Source organism: Acomys minous, assembly GCF_964271855.1.
Source record: "Acomys minous genome assembly, chromosome: 5".
NCBI classification, from domain to species: Eukaryota; Metazoa; Chordata; class Mammalia; order Rodentia; family Muridae; genus Acomys; species Acomys minous.
In genome coordinates, this window is record NC_140494.1 from 51277185 (window position 1) to 51300432 (window position 23248).

Below are 23248 nucleotides of genomic sequence, written 5' to 3' on the forward strand. Positions count from 1 at the left end.
TGAGGTTTATAGCTGGGAACCCTCTGACAGAGGCAATTGGCGTGAGGACTGGTGGGAAATGCTGCAGGAGAAGGGACTCAGTGCAAGATTTGAGCTCAGTGACCGTAGTTGAACTCAGCACAAAGTTTGGGTCCAGAATCCCTAGCTGAGCCTGGCGTGTGGTCCCAGCCCTGAGACTCTGGCTGGACTTGATGTGCAGTCCAGACACTGAGTTCCTGGCTGGACTCAGTGTGCGGATTGGGCCCAAAGTCCCTAGCTGAATTTGGTGCGGTTGGGGCCCAGATTCCCTGGCTGAGCTTGTTGTGCAGTTCAGCATCTTAGACTCTAGCTGAGCTGGGTATATGGTTCAGTTCCAGAGTGTCTACTTGAACTTGGCAGTAAATATGGGCCAGGAGTCCCTAGCTGAAGGCGACAAGCGGTTCAGGGCCTTAGACCCTAGCTAAGCTTGATGCGTGGTTTGGGCCCAGAGTCCCTGGCTGAACTTGGCGGTCAGTTTGGACCCAGAGACTCTAGCTGAGCTTGTCGTATGGTCCCAGCCCTGAGATAGACAAATCATTAGCCAAACTAACTAAAAGGCAGAGAGACAGTATCCAAATCAACATAATCAGAAATGAAAAGGGAGATATTACACTAAAGAAATACAAAGAATCATAAGATTCTACTTCAAAGGCATATATGCCACATTTGAAAATATAAGGGAAAATGAACGTTTTCTTGGCCAATTCCACTTGCCAAAATTAAGTGAAGGACATTAAACAAGCTAAATAGTCCCATTTCCCCTATAGAAACAGAAGCAATCATTGATAGTCTCTCAACCAAAAAAAGCCCAGGGCCAGATGGTTTCAGTACAGAATTCTACCAGACCTTCAAGGATGTGATAATAACAACACTCTACAAGCTACTCTGAAAATAGAAATGGAGGATGGAACATTACCAAATTTATTCTATGAGGCCATAGTCACATTGATACCTAAACCGCACAAAGACACAAAAAATAAAGAGAATTTCAGACCAATTTCTCTTACAAACATTGATGCAAAAATATTCAGTAAAATACTCATAAAACGAGTACAAGAACACATCAAAGGTATAATTCACCATGACCAGGCAGGCTTCATTCCAGGCAAGTAAGGATGGTTTAATATAAAGATATCCATCAATATAATCAACCACATAAACAAACTGAAAATAAAAAAAACACATGATCATCTCTTTAGATTCAGAGAAAGCATTTCACAAAATCTAACACCCATTCATGTTTAAAGTTTTTGGAAATCAGGGATCAAAGGCACAAAAAAAATGTACATAATAAAGGCTATATACAGCAAGCCAATAGCCAAATTCAAATTGAACGGTGAGATACTCAAGGTCCTTAATTCCTCTAAAACCGGGAATAAGGCAAGGCTGCCCACTCTCTCCATATCTCTTCAATATAGTACTGGAAGATCTAGCCAGAGCAATAAGACAACAAAAGGAGATCAAGGTGATCCAAATGGGAAAGGAGGAAGTCAAATTATCCCTATTTGCAGATGATATAATAGTGTACATAAATGACCCCCAAAATTCCACCAGAGAATTATGACAACTGAAAACACGTTCAGCAATTTGGCTGAATACAAAGTTAACTCAAAAAAGTCAGTAGCCTTCCTATATACAAATGACAGTCATGTAGAGGAAGAAATTAGGAACTACACCCTTCACGTTAGCCACAAGTAATATAAAATATTTAGGAGTCACTAAGCAAATGAGGACTTTTTTGAAAAAAAATTCAAAACTCTTAAGAAAGAGATTGAAGATGACATGAAAAGGTAGAGTGAACTTCCTTGCTCATAGATCGGGAGAATTAACATAATAAAAATGGCCATCTTACCAAAAGCAATTTACAAATTCAGTGCAATCCATATCCAGGTACCTACACAAATTTTTAAAGACATTGAAAGTTCAATTCTCAATTTTCATATGGAAAAAGAAAAAACTCAGAATAGCTAAAACAAACTTGTACAATAAAAGATCCTCTGAAGGAATCTCCATACCTGATTCCAAGTTGTACTATACAGCAATAGTAATTAAAACAGCATGGTACTGGCAGAGCAATAGGCTGGTTGATCAGTGGAATCAAACTGAAGACCTAGATATGAATCCAAACACATATGGTCACTTGATTTTTGACAAAGAAGACAAATCCATTCAATGGAAAAATGATAGCATCTTCAACAAATGGTGCTGGTCTAACTGGATGTCTATGTGTAAAAAAATTCAATTGGACCCATATTTGTCACCATGCACAAAACTCAAGTCCAAGTGGATCAAAGACCACAACATAAAACCACAGACAATAAATCTGTTAGAAGAAAAAGTGGGGAAGAGCCTGGAACATATTGTCACAGGAGACAATTTCCTGAACAGAACACCCACATCCCAGGCCTTAAGGTCAACAATTAATAAATGGGACCTCATGAGGCTGAGAAGCTTCTGTAAGGCAGGAGACACTGTCAAGGGAACAAAGCGACAGCCTACAGAGAATTCTCAACAGAGGACTATCAAGCTGAGAAACACTTAAAGAAATGCTCAACCTGCTCAGTCATCAGGGAAATGCAAATCAAAACAACTCTGAGATTCCATCTTACACCCATCAGAATGGCTAAGATCAAAAATTCAAGTAACAGTACATGCTGGCAAAGATGTGGAGAGAGGGAAACACTCCTTCATTGCTGATGGGAATATAAATTAAAACAGCCACTTTGAAAATCTATCTGGCACTATCTCAGAAAACTGGGAATAAATCTTCCTCAAGACCCACTATTCCATTCCACTTCTTGGAATATACCCAGAAGATGCTCTAACACACAACAAGAACATTTGCTCAACCATGTTCATAGCAGCCTTTTTCACAAGAACCAGAACATGGAAATAGCCTAAGTGTCCCACAGTAGAAGAATGGATAAAGAAATTGTGGTACATTTACACTATGGAATATTATTCAGCTATTAAAAACAAAGAATTCCTGAAATTTGTGGACAAATGGACTGAACTAGAAATGATCATACTGAGTGAGTTTACCCAGAAGCAGAAAGAGTCAAATGATATATATACTCACTTATATGTGGACACTAGTCCAAGGGGCGTGTCCCATTAAAGTCTTCACTTACAAGGAAAGTGGGACAGAGGGGAGGACATCCTATTGGGACTCTAGATGAGAGAAGCATAAGAGAATGGTGAAATAGAAAGATCCAGAGGATCTTAGAAACCTACAAGAAGAACATTATAATGGGAGGATCTGCTCCCTAGGGTCTTGCTCAAAATATGGCACCAGCCAAGGAAAATACGTGCAGTAAACCTGGAATCCTACCCAAATCTAGCCAATGGACAGGATATTCTCCACAGTTGAGTGGAGAGTGGGGGCTGACTTTCACAAGAACTCTGTTGCCCCATATTTGACCATGTCCTCTGGATGGGGAGGCCCGGTGGCACTCAGAGGAAAGATAGCAGACTACCAAGAAGAGACTTGTTACCCTATGAGCATATACAGGGGGAGGAAATCCCCTTCAGGAACAGTCATAGGGTAGGGGAATAAGGGGAAAATTGGAGGGAGGGAAGAATGGGAGGATACAAGGAATGGGAGAGTCATTGAGATGTAACAAGAATAAATTAATAAAACATATTTTTAAAAGATACTTGATGTACAATTGTATTAGAAAATATTTACAAAACCACTTTTAGTAACAAATCTAGAAGGAGGTATATGACATACACTTAAATGAAAGGATGCATATGTGTATACAAATATGTATGAAGAAATACTATATAAAAAGGTATTAGATGAGAAAAATAGCTGAACTATGGTCACACTAAATATACATGAGAAAAGATACCATTCTACCATTTTATTTAAGAATTGAAACATGTGCCTTTAAGCCCAGCACTCAGGGAGGCAGAGGCAGGTGGGATTTCTGTGTGTTTGAGGCCAGCCTGGTCTACAAAGCAAGTCCAGGGCAGCCAAGGCTACACTTGGAAGCCGTGTCTTAAACAAACAAACAAACAAACAAATATAAATAAATAAATAAAATAAAATAAAGAATTACACACAGTAACCAGAAAATGAACCTGTTAATATCTAGGAAAGAAAAATGCTGTATGATGACAAAATAAATTAACAGTTTAGCATCATTCTGTTTTCAAGATCACTAAGTGAGTACAACTCCATTCCATAATCTCTTCTCTAATAATATAGGCAAGCATGGTGCACTTGCCTGTAATTTCTGTAGGAACCAGGCCCGACTGGGCTGCCTGCCTGTCTTGCTGTTTCATGTCCTGTTTCTAGCATCTTCCATGTCTGTGTTTATCTTGGTTAGCTAGTCATGTTTACTGCTCTGAGAACGCACCCCTCCCTTCCTCCAGACTTTTCCTCCTGTGTGTAATTACGTCTTGAGGGATTTCACCTGGGAGGAGGATTCCTGTTTGGCTGCCTATAAGAAAGCACTTTGGAACTCAGAAGAATAATAAACCGCTGCCTTGGCTGCTGCTGCAGCTGCTGCTCTCTTAGCACGAAGGACCCGCTGTGTTAGTGTGTGTGTGTGTGTGTGTGTGTGTGTGTGTGTGTGTGTGTGTGTGTGCATGTATGTGTGCATGAGTTAAATCTGCAGTCCCTCGCCTTCGACTCGGTACTGCGGTGGTGCGGGCGCCACAATCTCAGTATTATGGAACGTAAAAGCAGGAAGATTCCCATGAGTTCAATATAGACTCAGTTGTATGATGAATCCAAGGTACACTTAACAAGAGGAGCAGGCAGTGGCGCCCAGCTCAGTGATGCTGCGTTAGAGCCCCCTCCTTTGTCACCTCTACGGATTTTCTTCTGGATACAGACTGCATGCACGGTCTTAAACCACAAATTTGTGTGATATTACAACTTTGTTATATGTTCGTTGTTTTGAAATTTTCTATAACAAAATTACATTTGAGAATAAACACAAAATAATTTTTTAAAAAAACCTAAATTAACAAGGTGAATGTGTAAAGCAAAAGGAAAATAAAAACCACCCTACCAATAAAAAAATTAGCAAGGAATAAATACATGCCTAAAAAATCAAAATGGTTGTACAGAAAGTTATTTGATAATACTTACATATAAAATAAAACAGCCACAAACATATCCACTTGTGAAACTGTGGGGAGCCATGCTATCTTCTGCCATGTTAGAAATCCTGTGCTTAGGCTGCAGGCTGTGACCTTCCAGTTGCTTACCCTTGCTGAAGGAGGTCTTGTGTTTTAGGTTATCTTTGGGATATTTACCTTTGAAAGAAATAGGGAAGACCTAACAGCTATTCAGGCTATTGTATTCTTGCCTGGGGGATAGGGACAGTGGGATTATAGTAGATCCTATTGACCTTGCTGTATAAAGTCTTACTCCTATGCATTAAGGAAAGTCTTGATCATAAATTTCAAAACTTGACTCATTATTTCTCACATCTCTGTACCCCACTTTCAATCACCACTCCCTCTTTCAGGTGAACCCTGGTTCGATTTGTCCTGTAGGCAGGGACATTGACAGTAAGCAGTTTTCAAAAAAATTATTTAGAATTAAATCTCTTTTGCTTTTATTATTATTATTTAATTAATGTATTCAGATTACAACTCAATTGTTATCCCATCATTTGTATCCTCCCATTCCTCCCTCCCTCCCACTTTCACCGTATTCCCATTCCCTAGGTCAAAGACCGAGGGGGCCCTCTCCCCCACTATATGGTCATAGGCTATCAAGTCTTATTTTGGTAGCCTGCTTATTATTTCTTTGAGTGCCACCAGGCCTCCCCACCAAGGGAAGGTGGTCAAAGGGGAGTTCATGTCAGTGTCAGTTAATGACCACTTTTGTAATAGCTATGGAGAAATAATATCACTGAACAGTTGCTCATGGCCTCGTTCAGAGATTGTATTCACACTTTGTATACAATCTTAGATGATATATTTAACCTAATATCACAGTGACAACTTACTAGATTTGAGCCAATTATTAAAGGTGCTTGATAAATGAAAATATTCTTTATTATAAGGGTAATAGCTAAAATAATCTCATAATAATATTGAAAGAGTAGGTAAACCCATGAATAGAGTAAAATTTAAACATATATTTTGGGGGACAATTAAAATATTTAAAAACTACTCTTATTTATATAACATTTAAGTGAAAACATTTATTTCATGATTTTGCTTCCAGAAGAAAAGTCAGGTTTAAAAGATTTTATGTTATTGATCATTTATTTTTAAAGGTGCTTATTTTTTAAGGTGTGAAAATATTTCTTTTTTATTATATTTCTTTTTTACATATACATTTATATTGTTACACATATATTCAATAAACTGCCTACAGCAAGAAAAACCATGAGACAATCAAGAATTATAGAAATGTTACATGTATACTGTTTTGTCTATTTGTATTTGGCAATCTTGAAGAAAACATCTTTCCTATCTTGGTGAATTTAAAATTATGAATGTAAATCCTCTCTATAATATTTCATCTTTATCAACTTAAAACATCTACCTAGACCCTAAAACAACTTAACCTGTGAAAAACTAAGCTTAATTGTAAGACTAAACTCTCTGGTCTTCAACCCTATCAGAGACTTGAGAAGGAATAAAATTTAATTACCTGAGTAGACAGGAAATGCAGCTTAGCAGCTTCCAAAATGAGAACATGACAGAGGCACTTTGCTGCCTGAATAGTCACCCAAAATGCTTTATAACATTGGAGCATCATCTTCAGCCAATATATCTGACAGACATATTTGTGAGAGAGGAACTACTGAAGATTTGCTTACATTGTCTTGGCAGAGTTCAGCCACCAACTCTGCCTGCATCCAAGCTTGCACATTTTAAGCAGAATTCTGTCTGTGGCAGAAAGGAGGATATTTTTGCCAGTGTCTGGTTTGCCAGATTTGGAGCCATCACCATAAGGAGGTTCTTTGATGCTCATCATTTTCTTTGAGGTAGGCTGAGTGCTGCTAAAAGCTGACCTATTTTATTGTCAAAGAATCTTTAAAATAATAAAAACATCTTTAAATGCCATATTCTGTAGCTTTCTGAGATTGTTGAAGACTTTATATAACTACTTTACCTTATACAACTCAACTATAATTTTATTGCAGGCTGCTTAGGATAATTAAGTAATGCAAGTTAATTGTTAGTCGATCAAACAGTCATGGTTATGTCAATTACTAGTCCATTTTTATCACAAGAATATACATCCTTGGTTTAACAAATAGATATGATTCTATAGATCGAAAAGGTACTTATTTTTTTAATCAGTCCACATGATTCTCCATGTCCACTAAATGAAGGTATTACTAATGTCTAATGAGAGGAGGCTCCTTTGTTTTTCATTTACATTTTCTCTATCTATTCATATCAAATTGTCATATTTTATAAGTCCTCTCATCATCTTAAAAATCTTCATTTCTTCTCTTATTTACTTTGTCAAGAAGGTGCCTGTGTAAAAAGCAGATGATGCCCTTAGGACGAATCAGCATCCACTCCTACTGGGTGCTCTGTTTTCACAGAATCTACATTTATATGTCTTCCACAATTTGTTTAATCATTGATATTTCAGATTACAGATCTTGCTTTCCTGTTCTCAAAATTACTAATAAGTACATTATTCTTTGTATGTTTTTGTGAATGAAATACATTTTAGTTGGTTTCTTTAATTTAAAAAATGTCTTTTTTGATTTTGTTGTTTTTATTAATATTTCACATATATATTTATATTATTATACATATATAAAATAAACTACATAGAGCAAGAAGAACCATGAAACAATCAGGAATTATATTAATGTTACATTCGCAGTGTTTTGGGTATTTGTATTTGGCAACCTCGAAGAAAACATTTTCCTATCTTGGAGAGTCTAAAGTTCTGATTGTAAATCAATCCTTATCATATCTCATCTCTATCAACCTAAAACATCTGTATAAACCTAAAAACATCTTAACCCCTAAACAACTAATCTTAATTGTGAAACTAACCTACTTGATCTTCAACCCCCTTAACTTCCTATTTGCTCAGGTTTAAAAAAAAAAATGTCCTTTTATATGTATGTTTTGTGTGTGGGAGAGGTATAAATGCCTGAATCTAGGTGACTGTGGAGGCCAAAAGTGAATCACTAATGTATTAGAGCTAGTGTACAGGCAGTTGAGAGCTGCAGGCATAAGTGTTTGATTTTCAAACTCCAGTCCTTTGTCAGAACAGCACTCCTTAATTTCATTTTCAGATACACTACAGCTAACGTAAAGATACTGACTAGTTACTGTCTGAAATTTCGAATGCTACAAATTTATTGCAGTGGTCATCTTTAGAAGTTTTGTTGCTTCTTGTTAGAACTGTTCAGTTCTGCAAGATACTATCATCAGAAAAGAGAGAACAACATTAGTTCTGTATTTCCTATCTACATATCTTTTAGGTTTATTTCTAAATTTATCTACCTACACACATACCTACATTCTCATCTATCATCTATCTATCTATCTATCTATCTATCTATCTATCTATCTATCTACCCATCATCTTTCATCACCTTCCCCTGGCTAATATCCCAGGCTAATTACAGAATTTTCTTACATACTCTTTTGTTTACTAAGACTGCGGCTTCTTTTACTATTTTATTCATTTTTACCACAAAATATACTGATTTTTGTCAAATACATCTCTTTTTTTTTGCACTCACGTGCCTTTTATTGTCTTAATTAATATGCAACATCCCATGTATTGTGTGTGTTGAATCCTTCTTGCATCCCCAGGTATAAATCTCATTTCGTCAAGGTTAAGGAATGGATTTTGAAACTGGAGTTACAGATGGTTATGAGATGCTATCTGAATTCTAGGACGTGAACCTGGGTTCTCTACAGGAGCAACATGTGCTGAGCCATCTCTCATGCCTCCAGAGTCATCTTTTAAAACACAAAGCTTCTGCCTTGCCATTCTCCTTCTGTAAACCTATTCGCTATTAGTCAGGGTCCAGTCAACGAGGCTTACAGGTGTTTCACAAAGGGACTGTTAATGTAACAATCTGATTGCCTACTGTCAATAGAAGATTACAGGAGATTACCCCACAGAAGATATAGACTTTCCCGAGCAAGCAGCCAGCATTGTCTCTATGATGCCATCTTCTGGCCTCCAGAGGCACTGCACTCATGTGGTAGACATTTATGCATGTGATGAAAACACCCAAATACTCACATACAACAAAATACTTAAAAATATATATATTGAGCTACCTCTGAGCTACTACAAAAATACTGATAGGAGAAGAACTAAATACAAGCTTAAATCACCTAGGAGGCTCTTTTAACAAGCCGTAGCCATATACTGCAATAAGGATTTAAAAAGACAGAACTAATTTCTGCTTTAGAGATAGAAGTTAAGCAAAAAAGAAAAGAAGAAAGAATTTTGGCATTCAGCTTGCTAGGATTACTTGAATTTTTACATGTGCATTCATGGGAATGACATTCTGCAGCTTTGTTTTAGCATCTGTCTAGGTTGACTATCAAAATAGAAGTAAAATTTTAAAGTCATTTTAGAACACTTTGAAAATAACTATTAACTTTTCTCTGAATGTTTTTATAAATCCAGTGTGGCATGAATATAGGTCTTTCCATTGAGATTTTAAATGCAATCTTAGCTCATTGTGGTTTTGGTCAGGTTTATTAATGATTCAGGGCAGCAGGCTATACATTTCTGGGAGGGCATGCAGCTTGTGCACTTTGCCCTGGGATAAATCTACACTGTGACTTATATTGATCTTTATTTATTTATGTTTCATTTGTTGTAATAATTATTTTAAAATTTCTCATTTTATTGGAGCAATTCCATCTCCTTTTCTGTTTCCAAGTAAAAGGTTGTTAATTATGTTCTTTTCTTATTGTGTATTCCACTCCTTTCATACGTGGTTTCATTTATTTCTTTATTGATCTTTATAAATTTTTCCACTAGGCTTAGTTTATTTTTCTCTTTTTAGTTTCATGATATGGACACCCTTTGAGGTTGATACTTTTGATATGCAAATTTATATTATGAGCTTAGTCTTTTGACCTACATATGCTTTAATGGTGCTTTAGCATGCAGTGTCTGCATTTTCATGATCACAATATACATTTTCACTTCCTTAATATTTCTTTGCTGGTTCATAAGCTGTTGAATAACATGGATTTGTGGGTTTTCTAAATTTTCCCTTGCATTAATTTCTCATTTTATTATATTATAATAAGAGTTTTTGATGAATGTACCTATGCAACTTTACATTTTCTGAGACTTGTTCTATACCCTGAAGAATGCTTCATGGATGTTGTGAAAAAATGGGTGCTCTGATACTGACTGACATAATGTTTTATTTAAACAATTTGGTTCATTCATGTAAAGTATAGTACAAGCCCACTATTTTCCTAATCATTTTATGTTTGAATTTTTTGGGGGTATTTCTTCTATTAGCACTTTTAACCTGGTATTTTGCTTAAAAATAACGACAACCTATTTTTGTGTTATGTGTGGACATGTAAAATGCTATCACTATTTTAAAATTAAAAACTACTTTCAAAAATATCATTAAATTATAGCTAAAACTAATTAGTTAGACCTCTAATGTCATAATTTTTACATATGAAATAGTTAACTAGTATGAGATCTCTAAAATTATAAGAAAATTCACATAACTTGACTAGCTGGAAATTTGGTATGTATATTCATTTGATGGTTTTTGTTATTTTCTAATTATGTATAGAATTTTTGAAAATATTTGGGACTCTTAGATCTTCTTAGAGTCTTCACCCAAAATATTCTGTTCGAATGCAGAGCAATATTTCAGATGTAAGCATATTTTCCACATTTAACTCTTGTGACACCCAGCATCCTATTGAGAACTCTAGGTATTGTATGTAGTTAGGGAAGATTACTTCACTCTGTTCTTTGCTTGGAAAAGATTATCAAATTTCAGTAGTACATGCTTCCATTTTATTTAATTTTATTTATTAAGAATGAAGCTTTAGTAACTATAGTGCCTTTAGATGAACTTTTTCTCGTAATTTTTTTCCAATTCTTTCTCTTATTTTTTTAGATTTTAATATAATTCCAATATGTCTCTCTTCCCTTTTCTTCCTACAAATGCTCCCATATACCCTTTCTTTGCTCTGTTTCAAATTCATGGCTTCTTGTTATTAATTACTGTTACCTACATAGGTGTGTGAGTGTGTTAGTTTTTAGCATTTTTTTTGATGTGTGTATATTTCATAGATGAGTACCACATCAGAGTAGAGCTCTTCATTCCTTTCCAACTCCTCCTGTGTTCTACCCCTCCAAGTTCACCATCTCTTCCTTAATTATTATTATAACATACATCAGGCATATGTACAATGTTCAATGTCTACAGTTTTAAAGGCTTTTATTATCACTTGCCTGGCAATTAATATAATAGTCACTGTAACTGCTATCTTAGCTCACTTTTTTTGTGTGATAATAACATATCAAGGATTTTAATCTAAATACCCACTGATCTGGGAGATACTAGGAATCACTTAACCTAAGAGTTTCTTTCAATACCTGCTGAATTGCTCTGATTTATTTTTTTCCAAGAATATTTTTTTCATTCAAACTAAAAGTGCCTACTGAATTTGCCATGTTGTTTTTTTTTTTTTCTTATCCCACCAATGTGGGATTATGTAGCTAATAGTTCATAGGATCAAATAAAAGTGACTATATTCTTATGTGCCCCATCTTTCCCTCTCTAATCGTTATGGTAAGGTCCATATATCATACACAGCATTATGGGTTTTTAATAGATATTTCTAGTTACACATAATAAACATTTCTGGGTGATTTTTTTTTTACTAGTAAAAAGGAGTATTTCAATAATCATTTTCTACTTTCTGAGCTCCTAAAATCTAAAGGTTTTACAGTACAATTTTCAGACCTGCTTTCTGGGAAAAAAATGTAGTTGCTTGTCACCATCTTAACTCTAAGCCGCTCTTTTTGGAGCTGTTGCCAGCTATCTGTCTCTATCTAATTAATCTTCCATGCAGGCAAAAGTAATAGGAGCATGGTATTATGAGGATTTATTGTATTTACATTGGTGTTAGTCTCTCTCAGATCAACTTAAAGAACTTCAAAGAGACTCTTCCTCCTGAAATTTCCATGCTCATTTGCTCTGAAGTATTTTCTCATTGAAATAGTATCCAAAACTAAAAAAGAGAATATAAAATAAAGCAGAGTCTTTTGTGGTACTTTCAGTATTTAGTGGCATTTTTTTCACAGATTGAAAAACTCTTTTATTGTTTCTTCCAAATAATGAAGAAGATGAACATAGATACATTTGGTACCTATTGTTCTGTACTTGCCTTTTGTAATATATATTTTATCTGAAGCAAAACTAGCTTCATATCTTATTACACACACACACACACACACACACACACACACACACACACACACACACACATAGTATTCTGCTTTATCTCCCAAAGAACCTTGTGAACAGGAAATTTATATTTTTACCAATGTACATTTAGTGTCAAAGTATAGCTAAAAGTTGTTCTATATAGTTATTAAAATAATTAATATTTGTTTCATTTACCATGGTGTGTAGAGCAGACAAACTGCATGCTTAACATGAAGCAAGCCTGAATTTGATAGCATCTAAATTGAATGAAACATACAATAATGGCTTATTTAAAGTAAATTAGATGATGATAATTAGGAATGTTGTTAGATGTAAGAAGTCATAAAAATGTAAATTAACTTGATCTAGATTCTACAAATAACTTTGATAAACTAATGTCTAGGAAATCTTTATCAATGTTCACAAAAGTGACAATGGCACCAAAGAAATTTGAAAGATACCTGTGCCATGCATTAAAGAATGCTAAGCTTGATCACTGCCTAATAATGCTGAGGAAAAGAAGACCATGGTTCTACTAAAATTCCTTTAGGCATAGAGAATTTCCTGATGGTGGAAAAGTAACTTCTAGCTAGAGTCAACAATATAGAGTATGATGAGTCATCCCATTCAATCTGAGGACATAGGGAACTGAGAAAGTGGTCTTCAGTACAGCAATGACTGAAAAATGAATGACTTCTTCCAACATCTTCAATCATGTGACAGTTCAACCTCATCCACTGTTAATTAAACCCACCCACAAAACCTTCTACTCAAAATTCACCTAGCCTGCAAGATATACAGGGAAAAAGACAGAACAAATAGAGCAGGGATTGAAGAAATGTCCAATCAATGCTTGACCCAACCTAACATATGCCACATGGCAGAGAACCAACCTCTGATACTAAGGATACTCTGCAATGATTACAGACAGAGCCTATCAGAGTTGCCTCTGAGAGGCTCAAACTAGCAGAGCCTTGAAACTGATGCTGAGATTCACACCAAAACATTGAGCAAAGCATAGAGAACCTAATGGAACATCCAGGAAGGGAGGAAAAACGGGCTGGAGGTGATAGGAGCTTCACAAGAAGACCAGCAGAGCCAACTGACCAGGGCTCAGAGGGGCTTGCTGAGATAGAGGCACCAACCAAGGACCATGCATGGATGCATGGACTGGATCTAGGCCCCTAGAAAGATATAGGGGTGGGTTGTTCAGACTTCATGGCAGTCCTCTACTGAGGGAAGCAAGGGATTCCTTTCTGACATGTACTTTCTTGTCAGCTTTTCTATTACTTCCCTCTGGCAGGTCAGCCTTGCCAGGCCACAGGGGAAGAGGACGTGTTCAGTCCTGATGTGGTTTGGTGAGCTGGGGTGGGTGGGCAGGGTCTCTCCTTTTCTGAGGAATAGAGGATTGGAGAGAAGAAAGGAGCATGGGGCTGGGAGGTAAGGAGGGATGGGGATATCATGAGGATATAATGTGAATTATTAAAAAGACAACAAATAAATAACAACAAAAACAAAAACTTACTCCCCCCCCGCAATAAAAGCCCCAAAAACATTAGCTTGCATTCCTCAAGTTGGCCATGAAGTTCTATTCCCTGATTTGGCTACTTCCTCCTCCTCAGAATGTCTACCAAGCTGCAGCTATCACAGTATTGAAGTCCAGAAATCAAAAAGACCCAATTTGGGTCACCTAATTAACATGCCCAATTAAACTTAAATACTTCATCCTAACATGGGTTTTTCCCATTTTACCTTTTTGTTGTTGGTGGTGGTATTGTTGTTTAGTTTAGTTTTGTTTTGTTTCATTTAGTTTACTTTTTTTTGTTTTTTGGTTTTTTTTTGTTTGTTTGTTTGTTTTTTGTTTTTTTTTTTGTTTTTTTAAGACAGGGTTTCTCTGTGTAGCCTTGGCTATTCTGTACTCACTTTGTAGACCAGGCTGGCCTTGAACTCATAGAGATCTACCTGCCTCTGCCTCCCATGTGCTGGAATTAAAGGCCTGTGCCACCACACACAGCCCCCTTTTACCTTTGTAAACTGTCATCTACCTATTGGCCACATCTGTCTCCTCTCCATCCATATGACGTCTGTTGTGACTCTGGAACAAATATCTGTTTCTCCTCTCTTTTGTTCCTTTCCCCCTTATCCCTCCTCCCCTATCTCTTCTTTGTCTCTTATTTTCTGCCCATTGTCCCTACAGGGCAAAGAAATCTCCTTTGTCCTGAGAACATGGTCTGGGAGTGTCTTGTGCTGATACCAATCCCACTTCATGCATGATATTAATTGTTCTATACTTGGAGATTATTTGCAGGAACTGGTTTGATTAAAAGCTATTTAAGGATCTTTATATGACCTGAGAGGGATTATTGCATAAATGCATACTCTGTGTAATAAATGGAAGCAGCAGTTTTCTTGGAACTGTATATGTGTTAGAAATCAAAGTAAATGGAAGAGCAGTTGATTTAAGTTGGATAAGGTAGTACAGGCTAAGAATCCCAGCATTCTAGAAAATGAGGCAGTAGATGCTGAACAACAGTTTTCTCGGAGATTAAAACTTTCCATTCTGCAGGGAAACTCCTTAAGCAGGCAATAAAAATCACAAAACAGCTTCAAAATGTTCCAGAAACTGACCAGATTCACCAAACTCCTCCTTGCTAAAAATATGTAAGCATGTTGAGAGTCATAATAATGCTCAGACAAACTACACTGGCAAGACTGAGGTGAGACCTGATGACTAGATGAAACAAAAACCTGCCAAAGAAGAGTTGTAGACCAAGATACCAGAAAAGAACATTCTCCAACCCAAAGATCTGTCAGCAGGCTATGGACTATGCTCTAGATTTCCAGCCTTGTATGGTCCCCCCTATGTTAGGGGTGCACATAGGGGGTGGGGTAGGGTCTTAGGTAATGTACTTGTCTTTGAGTCATTTCTGCTTCTGTAAGCAACTCCTCACCCATACCCCTGTAACTGACTCCAAAAAATTCATTGGTTCATCAACTTGGATTTTGGTGATATCTAATCAGCTTTTCCCTCTCTCAGAAATGCAGATGTAGCCCAAATTAGACAAGATTCAATGCAAATAAAGGCTTTGCCCCCAGGGTAGGATAACCAGTTCCAAAGAATGGCTTAGAATGGGGAAGTTTTATGCACTGTTGGTGAAAAGTATGGCCAAAAGCTGAGCACTTAGGTGGGGATTTGAGTGGCTGACAGCATCAGTGAAGAAAGTTGTGACATCTTTCCAGAATGCGGAAAGGGCTCTTGGTACCTTTCGTTTGCCTAGAGGTTTCCCAGTGCAGTAGTGCTGGGGGAAGGAAGACAGAAGGAGGGTTTCTCAGCATGGTCTGGGGTAAGCAGATGCTCTAGACAAATAAAATCCACACTTGGACCAGTCATGGGATCCATACCTGAGGTGAATTGACATATGTGTTGTGTCTCATCTGGGAAAGCTTTGTCACATAATTAGAGGATCATGTGTTTGAAGCCAGGGCTACATTGTGATGTCCTATCTAAGAAAAATATATGGGTGTGTGTGTGTGTGTGTGTGTGTGTGTGTGTGTGTGTGTTAATTTAATTGTTGATTTTAGTCTCGAAGATATGGAAGCTTAGAAATGTGAAATTATCAGTTAAGGAACAGTGTTTTGACAATATGGTATGGCCATAGAAAACATGTGTAAACAGATATTCAATGAGTAAAGCATCAGAGTTGATAATCATAGTTTTTTTAAACCTTAAGTAAATAGAAAAAGATATCAAGTGTTTAAATAGCATTCAGTCAGTTATTGAACATTTTCCATGAAAAGGTGATGGCAGGCAGCAACTGTGTAGACAAATGGATATTCATTGTTATAAATTCCAGAATTCAAGGAATGTCTTAAATTTCAGTGTTAGGAATAATAACTCAAGATTTATCAAAAAAATATTATGTTGGGTATATTTTAACTAAGAACTACTCACCCGATTGTGTGATTTAGGGCAAATTCATTGACTCCTGGAATTATGCAAACAGATGCTTTGACTTCACGTTTGACTTCTTGTGAAGAGTCATGGTAATGACAGTTTGGCCTCTGGCCTATCTGTCCTTTTTATTTCTCCTTTATAAATAGGTTTAAAATACCCTTTACATTAATAATATATCTTTATTTGTAAAAGTACATTTATGATCTGTTCATTGGCATAATCATAAATATCCTCTCTTTACACAGACAGAAAAATGAAGGCTAAATAAATTCAGTTACCAGGGTGAAAGGGAAATAGTTGAAAGTGAGATGTTACTTTGAGGTGTTTTTTTTTGTTGTTGTTGTTGTTGTTGTTGTTTTCTAACTTTTTCTTTTCTAAATAGCATTCAACTACAAAACTATACATAATAAAGAGTTATTATTTGGGAAAATGTAACTGCCTTTAAAAAAAAAACAATTTCTATATATGGTCTCCATACTTGTGTCCTCATGCAACCACAGTCATTCTCCTTTTGCTTCCTATTCTCAGCCTCAAGACATTCCTCCTACAGTGGGATGTCTGTCACCATTCCCCCACATGCCTGCAATTAGAACACATATTACATCTACAGCAAATCAACCTAGAGAGATGGAAACCACCAGCATATTTAGCAATGCCTATCTCTACAGAAGTAAAAATCAAAAAGTAAAAAAATACTGTGTAATAACTTTTCATGATTAACAGCAGAAATTTTGATGGATTCTATATTTTATGAAGAAAATATGTATTACAATCAAAGCGCATTCATTAAAGCACACACACACACTCACAAACAAACACAATTTTAACAGTCTTTTGGCATATATACCTAATAAGTTATGTAATTCATAAGTAACTGATAAAATATCAGCAATTTACATAGTATTAACCTATAAGCAATAACTAAAACACTTTAAACACCTCTTTTCTAGGCTATGAAATAAACAAATCACAGATACTATAAAACAAACTTGAAACATTGTGGTCTGAATGAGAATCACCTCTGTAGTCTCACATGTTTGAATACTTTGTCCCAAGTTCATGGAACTCTTTGGGAAGGACTGTGGGGCTTACTTTGGTAGGAGGTCATGTGTCACTGTTGCTGGTTTTGATATTTTAACAGAATCTAGTCATACCCAGTATTTCTTTCTTCACCTCTTCATTTGTAGCAAGATGTGACCTCTCGACTGTTTCTCCTGCCACACTTCTGCTCCTCCATCTTGTACTCTAACACTTTGAAACTGTCAGCACAATTAAACACTTTCTTTCATAAGTTGCCTTAGTTATAGTGGTTTTTGTCACAGTAATGTACAAGAATATAAGACAAAACTTAACTTTAAAATAGATGCCAAAGAAATAAGAAACTCTTGAGAGTTGGAATATCTACTAACCTTCAATTGGAATGATAGATCTTCACACACACTTAAGCTAGGAATTGTCTTACATGTTCTATAAAATCCCAAAGATTCCACAAGATCTTATGTTTTCATATAGCAGAGTAGGAATATCAAAGTTGTTTTAGTTGGGTTCTAAATATCATATGAATATGCTGTCAGTAGATTTTAATTTTAATTGGCTAGACTAATATTAAATTCTAGGCTAGAGTTCTACTCCAAATGGCCAAGTGGCACCAGATGGCTGAGGAAGTGTTATTCAATATGACTAGCAATCATTAAATTAGCTAAATAGTTATTAAGCACCAGGCAAACAAAGGCATGAAGTACAGTTCTTGATTTCAAGATATTGATATGAGGAGTAATTTGAGTATTATGAGAAAGCAGACGCTATAATAATAACTCCATTTAGTAACATTTATTAAATTCCTATTAAAGACTAGATAAAGAGAAATTGGTGGAAACTGAGTAACTGCCATGACCACAAAGCAAATAAATCTGTTTATCGTTTCCATAGCTTGAATTTTTGTGCATTTGCTTTAGTTGGTTGTAATCACAACCTAAAAGGATCCTATTCTAATATACATGACATTTCCTTTTATGTTGTTGTCAATCATTCAGTCTCACCTGGAAAGTCGGCTACATCTTGACTTCTCCTAAGGTTCCTACATTTGCTGTTTGCTTTCCTGGTTCTTGTAATCAATACATATTTCACATTTTGTGCTACCTTCCCCTTTTTTTATCACCTACTTATCAGGACTAAAATTATTAGAATATATCAAAATATATCAATGTTATAAAAGCAATTGAAAGTTATTATCTCCAAAAAGTTCTTTTCTTTTTTAAGGTTGGATGAAATTTAACACAGTTTCACAAAACATCTGCCGTTGTCCATTTCATACTGTAGTAAGTAGATTATTTATATTTGCCTGCTTTACAAGTTTTAAAAATTATGCTCACATATGTTTTAAGAAAAATATAGGACAAAAATTATAGAAACATGTTTTACTATAAATAAGCAATATATGCCCATGGGACATATTTTTATTTACTTGCTTCTCATTTGTAAAATATTAAACTTTGCTTTTTATATGCCTTTGCTGAAGTAAACATTCATGTTAAATCAAAAACATATGATCATTTAATGGACTTCACTAACAAAGTTTCCATGAAACTTCAGTTTCAGTAGCTTCTTCATTTGTGAGTTGGGTGAAATAGAACCTTGTGAAGAATTCAGACATTTAATATGTTAATTCATCCTATAGATTCTCAAAGTACAATTTGTGTTACATAAATAAAAAGAATTTGGAACATTTACAGAATCAAGTTTATAGTCACTGAGATCTTGAATATCTGCAATATTCCTTGGTTAGACATACAAATTAAGAATAAAGCTATTTACCTTTTCAATTCAAACTTACCTTGCCCACATACTGATAATCAGAACCTGTATACTCTTCCAGTAAGAAGAACTGGTTCCACATCCAGCCACGTTTTTGACGGTGCAGGATTTTACCATCATTCCTTCTGATACGGGATTCTGCAGTCATTTTCTGAAGCCCAGGAGTCCTTCTGAACGTTAACTCTGGAGAGCAGGAGGGGGGCAGGCATGCCCAGAGAATGAACAGTCTCAAGAACTGATAGACTGTCATAGTTCACTTCTTGAAAAATTCCACTGTAGATGATGAAAATGTCGTCCTGTTTATGGTATCAGATCTCAACTGGCTTCCAACATTTCATTAATGCTGTGCACATGTCCAAGAGCTTCAAAAAACAAGCAAAAAAATAAAAATAGTTAATGGAAATCATTTTTATTTTTTTATTAGAAATTTGAAATGAAAACAACTAGGTAAAAACACTAAAGAAAAACACTATCTTTTTCTAATTCATAAAATAATGATCAGTTTTACGAAGCGCTCTTGGTCTAGAAGAGTATCTACAATTCAAGAAAAGACATGATGAGTACTTTCTTTCAAATAAATTGTTAAAACACCGTTATGATTCTTTCTCTTTCAGCACAGTGTCAAAGGCTTGTAATTCCTAAGAAGATAGATGCCACTGTGAACATCAAACTTTCTATGATTTAGCATAAAATTAAACTTTGAAAATAAAATTTGATTCAAATGAACTGTATGAATTATGAGGAATTATGAAATGCAATTATTTAAGTAGTTTCTAAGTGGTTCCCATTGCTTGTTCTAATTTAATCAGAGAATACAGAAAGTTAAAAAGAAAGAAACCCATGGACAATAGGCTACCACTTCCTACTAAGTTAGTTTATGTACCACCAAGCTTTTTGTCACTAGAAGAGGCACAACTACAGCAAACGGATTTGTGATGAAGTTAACACTAGTAAGTAGGAGAATCTATCAATCTGCTAGCTCTGTGCAAGTGTATTCACTTGCAGATCTGAACCCTCCTCACCACAGCTCTGCCGTCACCTGGTCTAGAAGCCTAGCATATATAATATCTACTATCGTAATACCCTACCCACTCTTCTGCAATCTCCTACCTGCCACTCTTTTCCATACAGCATCTCCAAACATACACACATCTCCACAGCGTTCATATGCATCTCAGCTGTGAGGTTGAGTTTAAAAATTTCTTATTTCTGTGTGGATGCTCATTGCATTGAGAGCACAAAGTAGTATCTGCCCACCAAATATGTGGTAGTGGATTTCACAATGACCTGTTACTTCGTACAGTTATTTCACTTTAGCCCTTTACTTCAATCCATTAAAATGACTCCTCTAAAGCTAAAGTTCTCTTTCTGTAGATCTCTGCTTAGATCTTAGCCTTCAGTTCTTGTTTGGAAATCCACTCTGACCTTTCATGTACTACAATGCACTACATATGTCTTACTTGTTTATCAAGTATATATTCCATTAACCCAAAAAAATCTTAGTGAAAGAGATGTTTGTGTTTATTCTTTACTGTGTCCAGAATGGAGCCTTACATGTCAAGAGACATTCATTAGCCACTTTCAGTAAGAAATAATATAAATATAATCATGATAACATCTATCATTTCCTCTTCTGTGAGCTTCTATCAAATTTTTATGTATAAAAACACACTTTACAATAACAGTTGCTTGTGTTTCATTGTAATTTAGAGACATTTTTATTTTATAAATTTGCTTATATTATTAAAACTTTACAGTAGCTCATTTTAATTCTATAGATCATAGTTATTCTAAATTACTTGGTGTGTGTCCTAAGAAGCACTCCAAGTATTATGGAATTCACATTTATGCTTTTACTCACTGATATCTGTTAACAATTTGTTTTGTTTTCTTTTCCTTTATTTTTAAAATGATTGAAAGGTTAATGCAAATGTTATCTAGAAATAAGATTAATGATGAATCAGTGTCTCCCTTGAGTGTATTAAATAAAAGCAAGCACATGAAGTCATACAATGTGATCGATATGAACTTTATTATAAAATGCCATGTAATACTCTACCAGAGTTTAGCAATGAGCTGGTTCATAAAGTGATTTTACATCCCAGAGCCATGACTTTCAGACACTCATATTGATTACATTCTAGGTAATAAGAACATTCACTAAAATGCTGTTTGTATTTCTGTGAATTAGGATATGTTGCATTGTGCAGAATACTAAACTGTTTCTATGGGTAAAGAAGTGTATGAGTTAGTGTTTCTTCTAAAACATTAAGATTTATTGAGGCAACAATACTCAACTCATCTGCTTTTATCATTAACAAAATTGACAGCAACTATATTGAATATTGCTTCTCATTCTATGTACAGCTATAAACTACTAATAATTATAAAAGAGAAATAACATTTTGGAAATTAGGACCTACTATATATTTAAACACTTAACATATAATCAAAGCTCTACATAATAAATAAAATCACATTTTCATTATTACCATATATTCTATTGTTTAATGATTAAATACTGTAGGAATCCTCAAAAGATGCATACTTTAATAATGGTGTAAATATAAGTACATTTGAATATAGTTTACATCCAAAATGTTTGACATAATCAGTTCAAACAATGAATGGCTGAGATCAAAACCTGAAGTTACAGCACATGCCGGTGAGGATGTGGTGAAAGAGAAACACTCCTCCATTGCTATTGGGAGTGGAAACTTGCACAATGACTGTGGAAATCAATCTTGTGTTTTCTTGGATAATTGGGAAGAGAACTACCTCAAAACCCAGTTATATCACTCCTGGGCATATACTTGAAAGATGTTCCACCATACAACAAGGACATTAGGTCAATTATGTTTATAACAGCGTTATTAGTAATAGCCAGAATCTAGAAACAACCTGGATGTCCCTCAACTGAAGAATAGATAAAGAAACTCTGGTACATTTATGCAATGGATTAATACTCTAAAGCTATCAAAAACAAGGAAAGTTTGAAATTTGCAGGCAAATGGATGGAACTAGAAAAGATCATCCCAAGACAGGTAACACAGATCATAAGATACTCATGGTATATACTCAATTATAAATGGATATTAGCCAAATAAAACAGGATAACCACACTACAATACACAGACCTAAAGAAACTAAATAACAAGGATGACCCTAAGGAAGAATGCTCTATTCTCATATAACAGGGGAAAGAGAATAGATACCACAAGCAGTTGAAGAGAAGGAATAGGAAGTGAGTCTAACATAGAGGTTTTTTGAAAGACGGCATCCAGCAGGGGCTCCAAGCATATGCTGAGACACACAGCGAAACTTTGGGGTGAAACACAAGGAGTATTATGTAAGATTTGGGGAACAGACACCTGGAGGGTTCAGGAGCTTGATAAGGAGACCAAGAGAGCCAAGAAATTCAGGTGGAGCAGAAGTTGCCACAGAGATTGATGTACCAACCAAGGACCATGCATGGTGAGGACCTAGACTCTCTGCTCAGATGTAGTTGATAAGCAGCACAGTCTCCTTGTAGTTCTCATAATATGGGGAGTAGGGACTACTTCTGAAATGGACTCTGGCCCACACACGTTGCTCATTTCCCCCTGGTGGGGCAGCCTTGCCAGGACACAGAGGAAGAGGATACAGGCAGTCCAGATTGAGACTTGATAGGCTCAGGTCAGATGTGATGGGAGGAGGGCTCCCCTTTCTGAGGACTAGGGGGATAGAGGGAGAGTAAGATCAGGTGGTGATGAAGGAGGGGGCTACAGTCTGAATTTAAAGTGAACAAATTAAAAATTAATAAAAAATAAAATTTACCTCAAAATAGAAAGTTGTATCCACTCTTCATTATTTTCTCCCAAAGTTAATTACTGTTACACATATTTTTAAAGTTGGGAGGCAGTATGTAGAAACTTTAGTGTATTGCTTAAAGTACTAACTGGCTAAAGAATCGCAAGGATCCCTCTTTCTTCATCTTCCCTCCTGATGGAATTACAGGTTCATAGGAACACTCCTAGCTTTGCCTAAGTATGCTAGAGACCCAAACTCATGTCCTCATGTCTACACA

General features: G+C 35.8%; 1 protein-coding gene across 2 annotated transcripts in view; it reads right to left on the reverse strand.

Moving 5' to 3' along the window:
- LOC311597241 (cadherin-10) overlaps nucleotides 1-23248 on the reverse strand; it is a 191299-nt gene that overhangs the window by 103934 nt on the left and 64117 nt on the right. For both annotated transcript variants that reach the window (XM_084781445.1, XM_084781446.1), the window contains exon 2: nucleotides 19202-19544. In XM_084781445.1, coding sequence (XP_084637571.1) covers nucleotides 19202-19432 — 231 coding nt within the window. In that variant the 5' untranslated portion in view covers nucleotides 19433-19544. The remainder of the gene's footprint in view (nucleotides 1-19201; nucleotides 19545-23248) is intronic.